Source organism: Heliangelus exortis, chromosome 15, assembly GCF_036169615.1.
Source record: "Heliangelus exortis chromosome 15, bHelExo1.hap1, whole genome shotgun sequence".
NCBI lineage: Eukaryota > Metazoa > Chordata > Aves > Apodiformes > Trochilidae > Heliangelus > Heliangelus exortis.
Genome location: NC_092436.1, coordinates 3907672 through 3920556, shown reverse-complemented (window position 1 = coordinate 3920556; position 12885 = coordinate 3907672). Strand labels below are relative to the sequence as shown.

Here is a 12885-nt window from a genome sequence, read left to right as displayed (position 1 = left end):
TGGATACTTGCCTCTGAGAGCTCTAACCTACTGCTGGAGTGGACAGAAACAGTCTTTCTAGATACCATGGAAATGCAACCAAAGTGAGAAGGATTCCAGGCAGAATATGTGCTGTAAATCTTCTTTCTGCAAGGCTCAAAGACAGCTGATCAGAAGCAACCTGTTTATTGTGAGGTTTAGGAAAACAATTTTTATGCAATTTTTTTTTTTTTTTTTGGCAAGTAATGGGGTTGACACTTGAAATTACAGTTTTAAGAATGCAAACACATACATACTATCTTGTTCAGCAAATATAAACCAAACTTATTCCCCAGGGAACATTAAATGGGCAAATATTTACTAAAATAAATAGGCAACTGACATGGTGTGGGAAGGAACAAAACCAAATACCCCAACTGGAAGCCAAAACCCCACTGGAGAAGCAACAGTCACATCTTCAGTTTTATGCTCAGGCTGTACTTTCACTTTGCTTTTCCTGTTCGATAGCTGCCAGAAAAACAGAGAAAACAAAACCATCATCAAGACTCTGCAGGATATGAATTTCTATGGTCATTCTAAGAGCCAGGGGATGGGGAGTCATCCCTTGCTTTCTTTGGCTACTTTTGAAGTGGCAACCCATTCCCCAAATCTGGGCAATTCATGACGTGCAAACTTCCACTTTTAGTGTCAGTAGGGATGGTAAAACAGGAAAAATGAGGCATCTGATGTTTCCTGTTTAATGGGCAGTGCATCTCCATGGCTCACAGTACTGACACATCCAAAGGGGTAAGTGATGCTTTCCTGAAGGAGACCACTTGCAATATTTGGCCCAAATGCAGAAAAATGCCATGTTCACACCTGAGTTGAATGTGAATCAGAACCCTCACTGGGCTGCCTGCCCACAGCATGGGTACAGGAGAGGAGCCTGAGGGTGCTTTGGAAGAGGAAGAGATTTGTTAGAGGAGGATGATGATGGGTTTTCTCTTGCTGCCTTATTAGAAAAGGTGCCTGGAGCTCTCCTGGCCAGGGCTGACAGCAGGTACCAGTGGGGGGCAGCAGCTCATCTGCCTGTTAACTCTTTAAATCCAGAGCCTCAGCACCTTCTGGGGATGTGCAAGGGTTCTCCTGGGTGTCTGTGCCTCCAAAGAGGTTGGTAGCATGGTCATCACAGTTTGATCCTGTCACCTAGCAGAAAAAGTGGTCTTGTTTTTAGCAGAAGCCAGAGCAATCCCATCAGAAAAGGTTTTTCAGACAAAATACACCATCAGTTCTAACTCCTTGTACCCTTGGAAACCCAGCACAGAGTGTAAGTCTTATTATTATCCCCAGTTAAAGTCAGGGATGAGTTTGAGCCTGTAATCCTATGATTAGTATTCATTTTGCATATGAACTGCAACACAGATTGTGTCCTTGCTGCTCGTAGTTAGAATAGCCTTGTAAGCACTTACTTTCTTTAGTAGGCAATGGATTTTTCTCTCTGGTTTCTGTCTTCTTCAGCTTGGTCTTGTCAAATGTTTCAATTTCTGCAAAATCTGGTTTGTCGGACATGATGAGTCCTGACAAAGAAAGGAAAAACACACCCGTGACTTCATTAGCTGGTGCTGTGATATCAGCCATCTGCAGTGCATTTTCTGCTCAAAAGAAAAAATGTGAAAACACCATAAAAACGTTTATTAAAAAAAAAAAAAGCTCCACAAATCTAACACCTCAATCTGGGACCTCACCCCCAAGCTTGGCTCTTTCAGTGTAAAAAAAAAGAAAGGCATAAGTAGTATTTTATCTAGATTTTTCAGACTACATTTCTATAAAAATCATATTTTGCTCACAGAAACAAGAATCTCTCAGCAAAAAGAAGACAATGGCTTAATTGCAAGTAATCCATGATATCTCCTGACTTAAAGCTCTATTTTAAGGGAATGCTGCTAACCCGAAAGTCAATGATAACCCCAAATCCAATGTGAACAAAGACCTTCAATTATGATTTTGTTTTAATTAACAGGATTTATCTCTAATACTGAGCATCCTGTCCTGAGTCCATAGCACCCCTGTAGCTGGGTGAGCTGCTGTGGACACTTGTGCTTAACAATAGAGGACCAGTTCACCCAGCCCTTTGTTTGTTCTCACCCTCAATATCCCAGCCACAGACTCAATGGGGTTGATTATACCCTATTATAAGAGAAATTCACACAGCACAGCAGCATTCAACGCTTCACCTGTCAAAACTTCCCTAATCCTATTGCTGGTTTTAATAGAAATTCAAGTTAAAACCCAGCCTGGGTGTTATTCCCCGGATTTTGGTGGAGTTTCCCATCAAGGCGAGGTTTGGCCAGGAGATGGCTGATATAATCACTTTTTTCCTACCTGAAGACAATCAGGTTTCATTGCTCTCTGCACTGAGACAACAGAAGTAAATATTCACAGGGAAAAAAAATAAAAGAAGAAAAGAAAATCTACTAAAAAACACATGGCATTACCGTCTGGCTGCTCTCTCCTCAGCTGCTTGGTGGCCGTCTGAGGCAGTATGAGTTGAAAAAGGTCAGGGTAATCCCTCCTCTCCTCCCCCTGCCTGAGCCCATTGCTATTAATATTGATTAGTTTAGTGCTGGGATTGCTCAGCGTTCAGGGAAAGGACAGATTGCTGCTGCAGAAAGTATATGAGGGAGGAAAATAGGAAAACTGACATGGAAAAGTGCCAAAATACATCTTGAATATTTTTTTCTTTGTTCTTCTTGGTTACCAAGACCATAATATTTAAGTTTCCTTTCTTGTCCTTTCTTTACAGTGCTGATGTTTGGAGTTCAAGGTGAGGTTTGGTGTTCATTTAGGGGCTGCAGCTGCCAGATTGTTTTCCAGGGAGATTTTAGGTGTGTTCAGCAATGTACCTGGGGGTTGTCCCCCACCCACCTGGGCTGGCAGAAGCTCAGTAGGGCTCCTAGCACAGTCACAGTATGATTGCCACAACTGAGGGCCACGTCTGAGATACCCACAGCTGATGCACCATGGTGGTGTCCTGAAAGGGAGTGCAGTGAATCTTTCAGTTGCTCCTCTTTTGGCACCTAAAATCCACTGATGGATCCTCAGGCTGATGGTGGGTGGCTCTGCAATCCATCCTGATGGGGTGGACCAAGCTGGGCTGGCTCAACCCCAAAAGTTGCAGCAAAAGGAGAACGTGTTGTAGGTGCTGAGTGATGTAATTTTGGGAAAAACCCTTTCAAACAGCTAAAAGCCCTTACCTGTATTTGCAAGACACATTTTGTATTGGGTGTGGGCACTACCTGTAGCCACCTCCTAGAGCTGCTGCTGTCAAGATCCCTGTGTTTGTGGCATGGATTCATCTTTGCAGCACAAAACCACCTGGGGAATTATTTCTTGAGGCCCTTGGGTCTGGGAGGGAAGGGCTGTGTGCATCCCACCTGGATGCCAGCAGAAGTTTCCTCTTGTGTAACTTTGGATATCTGTGTTGGAATTACTTGTCTAAACTCTGTGATAGTCAATAGGGAGGTAACTAAGTTGGGATAAAATTAATTGTGCCCTAGGAGTACCCTGGTTTCTCTACTAACTGTAAAGGGAACCTGGGCAATGAGCTCAGGGAGGCAGAGATGTCTCACTCTGAGAGCCCCAGGACAGTGCTGGGGATCTTTCTGTTGGTACAACAGACTTGGGTAAGGGTGGGTTTGAGGCTGATGCATATGCATAGAGAAAATCAATTTGCTTTAAGGACCTTTTCTTCTGAAATACGTTTAAATTAACACAAATGCAGGGGAAAAAAAGATTATTTTTTTCTCACCGGTATTCATAAAATGTTTCCTTTGCATTTGGTCATTCCTTCCTTTCTCCCTCCCATTTTCTGTATCACCACAGTGTGCAGGGGTTGCTGCCTACTGTGTCAAACACTCCCCTAAGAGCACTTTTTATGTAGCCATGCCTGCAGGATTTGAGGTGAAGGTGATGTACTGCAGTGGTGAAAACACCTGTGTAATTCTGCTCAGCTGGAACTCCAGAGAGATGATCTGGTTCCCACGGAGCTCAGCTTGCTGCCAACCTGGCTGTCCTGTTTCAGGACCTAAAATTGTGCTGGGAGTAATGCAGCTGCATTTTTGTTAGGCTAAAAGCTCAGCTGACTTGTGCAGTTGCTGGCTTGCAGTTACCTCTGCACCTGCACTGTCCCTGCAAAATCAATTTGTGTGCCTACAAGCCATATTTATCATCAGGACTCGGTTCCCTTGCTTCCATCCTCTTTCTCCAATCAATTGTTAAAAATAGAAAGCCATATTTTTGACCCAACCCCTCTGGGAATAAGCAGGAAGGCGGCTGCTGGGTGAATATTTGGTGTAATCTGTAGCTGAGATTTGGCACTGAGCAGTCTTAGCATCTGTTTAAAGAGAGATTGTTAACCTCTTCTTGTTAGGCTGGACACCAGATATAGAAGATCAGAAAAGACTTTAAAACACAATCTGAATGATTCCTCCTGGATTTAGGCAGTTAATGAGTTTGGTTTTTAAACATATGTCCATCTTTTACAAGTAACAATTAGAATTCTTACTGTGATGAGCAATTAGAGGGGGAAAACTCTTCAACTTTTAGACTGGCACAAATTCTTTCTCATATAGGGTAAATGAAGTGTTCAGGACAGCAAAGCAGAAGAATCTTGCTTCTGACTTTCTGTGGACCACTACGGGCTTGGCCCTTTACATCCACAGCAGAGATCAGGCTTTTTAAAACATGCTAAGACAGAGTGGACGTGTTTGCTTTTCACCACCGCTGTGTTAATTGCCTGATTTATTGGCAGACTTAGTAGTCAAAACAGTTTGGGATTCCTTGTTTGGGGCTTTAGGGTGATGTTGACCATGTTTTTAATTGATGCTGGGTTTCTGAGAAAAGTGCAACAGTGTTAGACCACATAACCTAGTGATAAGAAATTACATGTTCTCACTCTGGGTTGAAAGGAACAGACAGATACCCATCTCCATAACAAACATCCTGACCATTGCATAAAGTGTGTCAGGTTTCTGTAGCTTCTAAGTACAGTGCTGTGGTCAAACACAGCTCATGTTGGACTCAAGCCTTGTGTTTACACCCTGTGTAGGATGGACAGCTGTATGTAGTTCTCATATGGTAAGTTTGGAGCTTGGCCTGAGGGTACTGCACACCGTGTTGGGGCTGGGAGGGAAGGATGGTAGGTGATATTTTACTCAGATGCCTTTCACTTTTACTGGGAGTTGAGGCATCCTTGTTGTTTGAGCTGCAAAGCAGTTATTTTAATATCAGGATTTCAGAGTCACCACCTTCAGTACAGGGAACACAGCTGTCACCTGGCCTTGGTATAACTGTGGTAGCAATGAACCTCAATGGTCTTTGAGGTGCAGAGGCAGCTGTGTGATCCAGCACACAGAAATGAGAAAAAACAGCAAGGCAGCAGAGCCAGCAAACCACAGGATCTTTACAGATCCCATGTAGGTAAAGCCATGCTAGTAGGGCTGTGTCTGAAAAGCCACCTCAGATACAATGGAAATTGAGTTTTCTTCAACCTGCTGCCAAAGGATGAAGGGCTGAGTCAGACCTGCCAGGACTGACACCTCTGATACCCGTGAGTCACCCACCCCTGGCAGCAATAAACTGTGCCTGGCAGCACAAGCACCGAGTGTCTGTCAGACACCCACAGAGAAACAGAGGAAAACAAATACCAGCTACCAGGATGCAGTAATAGGTGAGAGGAAATGCTGAAAGGGAGCTCAACAGCAAAGGGAAATTTGGAGGGGAGTCTCAAGAGTGAGGCTGGGAGGCTTGGAGCTTGCTGCCACTTGGCTTTCTCCCCTGGCCATGGTCACTTGGAAGCAACAAGCCCAGCCTGCCCGGAGCTGGGGCTGCAGGAACTTATATACATATATATATATACATATATATTTATTTAATAGCATAGCCTTCACAGACTGGAGGGATGCCGTGCTGCTGTGCTCATGTTTGGCATAAGAGGTGCTCTGGAAATGCCAAGTTTCATGGAAACTAGGTGTGTGACTGCAAGAAGGGGGTTTCTTTCTTTTTGGTGCAGCAGTGGGAACCAGACCACATCTAATTCCATATGGAGATGAAGAGGGATGAAGCACCCCAAGGCAAGCAGCTGGTTAGAGGAAGAGGTGCTTGAGGAGTGTCTGTAGCAGAGCAAATAAGCTCACACAAGTGATTTTATAATCACATTAGTGCTGTCTTGAAATAACACACCCACTCAAACGTAACCATGATTTAATTTTCAAAATGTTGTGGTGTTTTTGGTGCTAAAGGTGGGGCTTTCATTTTTCAAGGTCAAAAGCCAGGCTGGAACCTGCAAGCACCCTAATTCCTTTAGATGTGTGTAAGGATTGAGGACCTTTGAGAAAGGTAGCAGGATTGGGTGTGTTATAAGCTATCCTTAGAAGGTTTCTCGTCCCTAGGGAGAAAAAAAAAAAACCAAAAAAAGACTACAGCTTCACTGAAAGGGTTTTCTTAGTTCCCTTTGTGTCTTTTGTTCCATCTTGCTGCCAAAAAAAATATCCATGTTTGGGAACGGAGACAGGTTCCCAGGCTGAGAGACAATGAATCCTGGGGGTGTAAGGAAGGCAATGATCTCCCTTTGGCAGGGTGTCTGCTCTAGCACTGCACTGCTGGTGTGTAAGTACTCCCTGCTGGTCTTTTGCTCTGTTTTCCCACTACCAAAGGTGTTTTGTTTTCCTTCCTGAGACCATAAGAGTAGATGTGTACCGAGGATGAGGAGTGAGGAGAGGCTGGTTGTAGACAGTCCTTTTTGGGTTACTTTTTTCAGCTCTGTGTTTTTTAAATAGCTCTGGAGTTTAGGCAGCCACTGCTAGGAGTCCCACTGAAGCAAAGAGCAAAAAGAGAAAACATAAGCTAGTGGGAGTGAAAATTTCCTTTTTCCCTCCTCTTCGGTCTTATCAAACTCTCGGTATGGGGGTGAATTTTTAAAAGTTCAACCAGATGGAGATTCTTGCAACAGAACTTTCTTGAGAACTTACCCAAAAGTGTGTCTTCCAGCACAAAATATTTGGCTTTGGCCTGGCCTCTTCTAGCAAAATGTGGTGACAGATACATGCATTATTAGAGGGGAAAAAAATAATAATATAAAATGTCCATGCATGTGCTTCTCTCCAATAGGGTGGGGAAAGAAGCATGTGATGTATTAGTCACATTAGTTATTATGCTGCAGAGCACATGACAGTTTGGGATGAACACTGGTCCAGAAGCACAGTGGCTTAGCATGACTTCCAGTCTTGGAGCATCTAACTTCAGACTTCCTTTCTCTCCAGAGGATAAAGGACAACAGGTGGGTCTGTCCTTACAGTCCATGTTGTGCTGGGGTAGGTACCTAGGTGTGGTATCCTTCACTTCTGGGACACGGGGCTGTCCCAGATGGGTCCCTAAGAAGCACCTCTCAGCTTGCCAAATCATTCCACTTCCAACAGTCTGAGACCCTCTGGCAGCTTAGGTAGGTTTTGTTTTGGGGAAAAGATAAACCCTGAAGTTTTTTATCTGCTTAGGGAAATAAAGCTGCTGTAGCAGAGGAACAGACAAGGCAGCCAAGTATCTTTCCTAGCTGATCTCTGTAATTTCCAAAATATTTCTACTTGGAATACTGGAAGTATTTTCCATGTATTTCTACTTGAAAGGATTCATACTACTTTTCCAAATTTTTTTTCCAATTTTATTAGCTTGTTACACAGAGTAAACAAACTACATAGGTATTACTGTGTACAAGGTAACAATTCTGTAAGAAAGTGGTAATCATAAATTTCACATCTTTTAACTTCTGCCTGTGGAAGTGAAAGCTGCAAGCAGGTTATGTTAAATGCCATTTTTCCCCTCCAAAATGTAAAAAAAAAAAAAAGACTTTTTCCTCTCACAGCATCCAAAGTGAACAGTTCTCCTGTTAGAACCTGATAGAACTAGAATGCTTTCAGTGACTTTACAGCTTTTTAAAAAAAAATATATATAAAGTGCAGAAACCAGCTGCAGTCTTACTAAGGCTGTGTCTTCACAAGAGGGTTAACTTGAGCTCTCTACACTCCAGCTGGCTCCTCTTGGGTTCATATTCTTTGAGTGTGAGTGACCACACCATGAAATAACATGGGAGCAGCAGAGAGTGATTGTGTTGGCAGCAGACAAATTGTACTAACTTCAACCATAGCCTTTCCCCAGCCCAAGGTAAAAGCACCATGGCAGCTCAAGGATAGATCCTTCTGAGTGCAGAGAAGAGAAATCCAACAAGGATGTGGATATTCAGGTTTTAATTCAAGTGAACTTTTCAGTGGAAATCAGCTTTAGGGCATGAGTTCATATCTGTTCACAGCCCCAAGTAGTGAATGCAGAGAAAAGCAAATAGGAAGTGAAAAATCAAAGTGTGCAATATTGTAATTTTCTCTTGTGTGATGCATACATTAAATGTTGGGTTTTTGGGTTTTTTTTTCCCTTGGATGAACACTAGCTTGCATAAAATTCAAATAAGTAAGCTGTCTACAGATGGGGGAGGGGGAGTGTGGGAAGGGGAACAGAAGGAAGGAAATGGAACTGAGAAGATTGAATTAACCTTTCAATGTCTTGAATTTCAAGAAGGGAAGAACTATCTCCTGTTAAGTCTGAAACCATGCAATTAAAATGTGAGCAAGCCTTAAAAGCCATATTTGCCCCATATTCCTAGATCTCTACTTTAAAGATGCATCTTCCAAGCCCAAGAATAGGAGTCAAAATTCTTCTAAGGCAGGGGAAAAAAAACCCTCATGCTGTAAATGTTTATTTTAATCACAGAACTCTGGTAGAGAAATGAGTAAAAAATGTCTGACATTTACATAGAACATGTGCCTTTGATATTGAATTCCATGTAAAAAAAAAATCCTTGCTTATGTCTCTAGTAATGGCAGACAGCCCTTGAAAAGATGAATGGCTTTCTCTGTGTTGGAGTTTCTGTTTTTATAAAATAGACTATTTCACTTGTTTTCTTAAGTGTTGTGAAGCTTCATTGGTTAACACAGGGCAAAGCTTTAAAAATGGACTTTGATTCTTGGGTGCCCTTTTGAACACCAAGAATCAGAAAATCTGGAGACTTCCTGATTTGAGAGGGTCCATGGAGAATTACGGTGTCCAACATGGCCAAGTATTTTGTGCTGGGCATTCAGCAACAAAATGTTTTTTAGAAAATCCTATAATGCTAGAAAAGACAGAGTAAAGACTTGGTTTGGGGATGTGTGTCTGTTTCTGGAATAAACATGTAGTAACAGAAAGCATTTCACTGAGCAAGTAGCTGGAAAGTGCTACTGTTGGCTAATTCTTGGGTGTTTAAAGGACTCATGCTTGTCATTATTTTTGCAATATATCAATAGGACAAACATAGGACAAATAAGACAAAAACTGAACGATTCCAGCTTCAGGAGAGTTTATAAAATAATGTGTAGATGGACAGTTAAAACCAAAGACAAATACTGTGCTGACACATGGATAATTTTTTCCTTGCCAAGGAAAATCTGTTGGCATCTAATCCACAAGCATCAGAGCAGAGAGTGTCTTGTTATGCTGTGCATCAGGTTTCTATTTCCTTCTGGCAAGGTAACAACCCAGTATGAAGGTAAAGAAGAGCATGGCAGTCTATCAACCTTCAAAGTATTGGATGGCATGGCAAAACTGGTTAAGGTTTTGGAGTATTCTGGCTCAGTTTGTGCTAAGCCTTGTACAACAGCAATTACAGTTGTGAATAAAGCTGTTTTTCAGTTTGCTACAATTTCTGATGAGGAGTTATGCAGGGCTGTTGCTGGAACTTAACTGGAAACTGAAGTGTTCAGAGAATATTTATTTTAAAGTAATGCTAGGTCAGGACTGACACTGGGGACCCATGAAGGAAACATGGCTCCAGTCCTTCTGTGACACACACTGTTAATAATCACTTGTGCTCATTAATAGTTCTTCCTGAAAACGAGGGAATGATGTGAGTAATAATTTCAGATCTACTGAGTTACTTTGTGAGGACCTAGCAGCAGAATCTCTGCAAAACTTTTAGGCTGGCCAGCTTAGCTGGACTTGTAAGATAGTACAACAAGCTACACAAATGGCTTGCACTTCGTGGTGTGGCCCTGGATTTACTGATGAGAGAGGGATATTATGTCACTCTGGCTCTCTGGTCCAAGGAGCCAGATGCTGACTGGACACATCAACTGAGTTCCTGGTGCTGTACAGCAGCTGGGAAATGGGTCCTTCTTGTGTACAGCCCCATGCTGTGGCCTTGTCACTGTGCAGGGCTTTGTCATATGTCCTGGCATACAGGTGACTGAGGTGTCTGAGCTGTGTCTGCCTACCATGTAAGAAGGAGGATTACAAAATGTTACCAGAAAAGTTGAACTGTGCCCTCAGATAGTGGAAAAAGGGTGGGAACAGCTACCACATTGCTCCTGGGCATTTTTAGCAATAATCTGTAAAGCAGAACCTTTGAGCAGCTGTATCTTGGGGGTGTAAACACGCAGCCCCTCGCGAGTCGTTGCCTCCCTTACCTCTTCCTTTAATCATAGAATGGGCTGGGTTGGAAGGGACCTCAGAGATCATCAAGTCCAACCCTTGATCCACTCCTGCTGCAGTTCCCAGCCCATGGCACTGAGTGCCACATCCAGGCTCTTTTTAAATATCTCCAGGGATGGAGAATCCACCCCTTCCCTGGGCAGCCCATTCCAATGTCTGATCACCCTCTCAGTAAAGAAATTCTTTCTAATGTCCAACCTAAACCTCCCCTGGCACAACTTGAGACCTCTTGTGCCCTCTTGTCTTGCTGAGAGTTGCCTGGGAAAAGAGCCCAACCCCCCCTGGCTCCAACCTCCTTTCAGGGAGTTGTAGAGAGTGATGAGGTCTCCCCTGAGCCTCCTCTTCTCCAGCCTCAACACCCCCAGCTCCCTCAGCCTCTCCTCATAGGATCTGTGCTCGAGTCCCTTCACCAGCCCAGTTGTCTCCTTCGGACCTGCTCCAGGACCTCAATCTCCTTCCTGAACTGAGGGGCCCAGAACTGGAAACAGGACTCGAGGTGTGGCCTCACCAGCACTGAGGTATTTCTAATATCTTAGAAAAAGCGTCTAAAGCACCAGCTTCTCCTCAACCTCACAAAAACAGGCAGCAGTAACACAAAGTGAGCAGAAAAGTCTAAAATGGCAGCCTGGGAGTGCATACGTCTGCCCCCCATGAGGAACACTGGAAGCGTTTGAAAGGAGGGTGGGCAAACTGGCACGGAATGGCACGCTCAGAGCCAGTTCAGAGCAGGAAAGGCACTGTTTTGGGCTGAAAACCAGTGAACAGGTGCTGTGCACTGCCTACCTGCCTGCCTCTGCTGTCTGTCTCCTCTTGCTGCCTGGTTTTTTTTTTTTTCTGTGTCAGTTTTCTTGCAGTTTTATTCCTGTCAATTGGCCAACAGAGCTGCTGAAGAGCCAGCTGGAGTCCGTGCTCTCCCATGTTTCATCAACAAAACTGCCAGCTTGTTCTGATTCAGTATCTTTATTGTTGTTGATGAGGCTAAATGAATCAGAAAGAACACAGCTATGTATACAAAATACAAATTCAGAAACCTCATCCTGATGCAAGGAAATGCTATTAGCTGCTGAAGTGGTGAAATCTGCTGTGGAAGCAGACTGACAGCCAACACAGACCTCCTGAGAGGTCACTTCCCCTGACCCAACACACTTGGTTGCTTTTGTGTGGCTGCTTCTAATGACAGCAAATCTAGCTGGAAAATATAGTTTTAGATCTGATTAAAACCAGGGTAATTTACTGTGGGATCGTGACTCTCATTCCTTTGGATTCTAAATGTAAAACCTCTTAATGAGTCTCATAAGTGTACTTCTAGATAATACAGAATCCTTGTTGGAAAACCTGGAACAAAGCCGGCCCAGCTATCAGCAATGTGGAAGTTTCAATTAATCCATCCAACTTCTACAATTTTGTCTTCCCTTTCATACATTCGTTGTCAGCTTTTCATGGGTAGAAAAGCTTTTCCCATGCTGATTTTTTTACAAGCTAAATCCAAATTTTCTTAAGACACTTTATTAAACCCACCACCTATGGCTGCTGGCACCGTATGACAGAAAAAGCTGTTATAGTTTCACCGTGGCATGTGGGAACTGCAGACTGTCAGGCAGGGCTTTTAACACTTTTGGTGTAAACTCACATCTCCTAACTTATGCTAACTTAGTTTTAAGGGTGCTAAATTTTGTGTTTCAAAACGCATTAGCTCTCTGTCAGAGGGCACCGCGTTACTTGTGGCACGCTGGCGCTCGGGAGGTGTTTGGCAGCAATCACTCTTGACGCTTTAATTTGGCAAATTTGCAGGAAATATTTCAATATAACGTAGAATAGGATATATATGAATATATAATATGTAAAATAATATATATAATATATGAATATGATGTAGTGGAGCAGGAGCCCGGTGATGGTAACAGCCCCACTCAGTCTCTGGGCAGCCCTGAACCCTCACGGCCCGAGGAGGCGGATGGCTGAGTAAGGTTAAGAGAAGAGAAAAATAATAAAAAAAAGTAAATCGGGGGGGTCACCACTCCTTGTGCGGCAGTGGCTGAAGCTCCGGGCAGCTCGGGGCTATAACGGGCGGCAGTGGCCTCATCGGCCCGGCGCTAAGCTGCCCCCGGCCCCCTTCTCCGGGGGGCATTTCCCCACCTCAGAGCCTGCGGGCTGCCCCGGCCGCCGCCCTGTGATGGAGTGGTGGCCACCACCCTGTGACGATGGAGCCCTGGCCACCAGCCTGTGACGATGGACCGGTGGCCTCCGCGGGTGCTCAGCACCCCCCCAACCCCGCCCCGCTCCGCTCCGCCGCCACCGGGGACCCCTCCCCGCGGCACGTGACTCCGGGGGAGGGGAGCGGAGGAGGAGGAGGAGGAG

The 12885-nt window shown here is 44.1% G+C and overlaps 1 protein-coding gene across 3 annotated transcripts; it reads right to left on the bottom strand.

Annotated features, from left to right (window-relative positions):
- Nucleotides 1–316: 316 nt before the first annotated feature.
- On the bottom strand, nt 317–11395 carry LOC139802878 (thymosin beta-12-like). 3 transcript variants are annotated; one of them, XM_071758478.1, is made up of 3 exons: nt 11311–11395; nt 1428–1535; nt 317–486 (listed from the first exon to the last, which is right to left on the bottom strand). In XM_071758478.1, the coding sequence occupies exons 2-3, from the start codon at nt 1525–1527 to the stop codon at nt 449–451; spliced, it is 138 nt and encodes a 45-aa protein (XP_071614579.1). In that variant the 5' UTR covers nt 1528–1535; nt 11311–11395; the 3' UTR covers nt 317–448. The 3 variants fall into 3 exon arrangements, with proteins under 3 accessions (XP_071614579.1, XP_071614580.1, XP_071614578.1); XM_071758479.1 differs by lacking the exon at nt 11311–11395 and adding an exon at nt 2454–2520; XM_071758477.1 differs by lacking the exon at nt 11311–11395 and having other exon boundaries at nt 1428–1596.
- Nucleotides 11396–12885: the final 1490 nt, after the last annotated feature.

Coding starts and splice junctions, on each gene's coding strand:
- LOC139802878 (XM_071758477.1), bottom strand. CDS start 1,596: ATGGCTGATATCACAGCACCAGCTAATGAAGTCACGGGTGTGTTTTTC. Junction 487..1,427: donor TCCATTGCCTACTAAAGAAA/GTAAGTGCTTAC, acceptor TTTTTCTGGCAG/CTATCGAACAGGAAAAGCAA.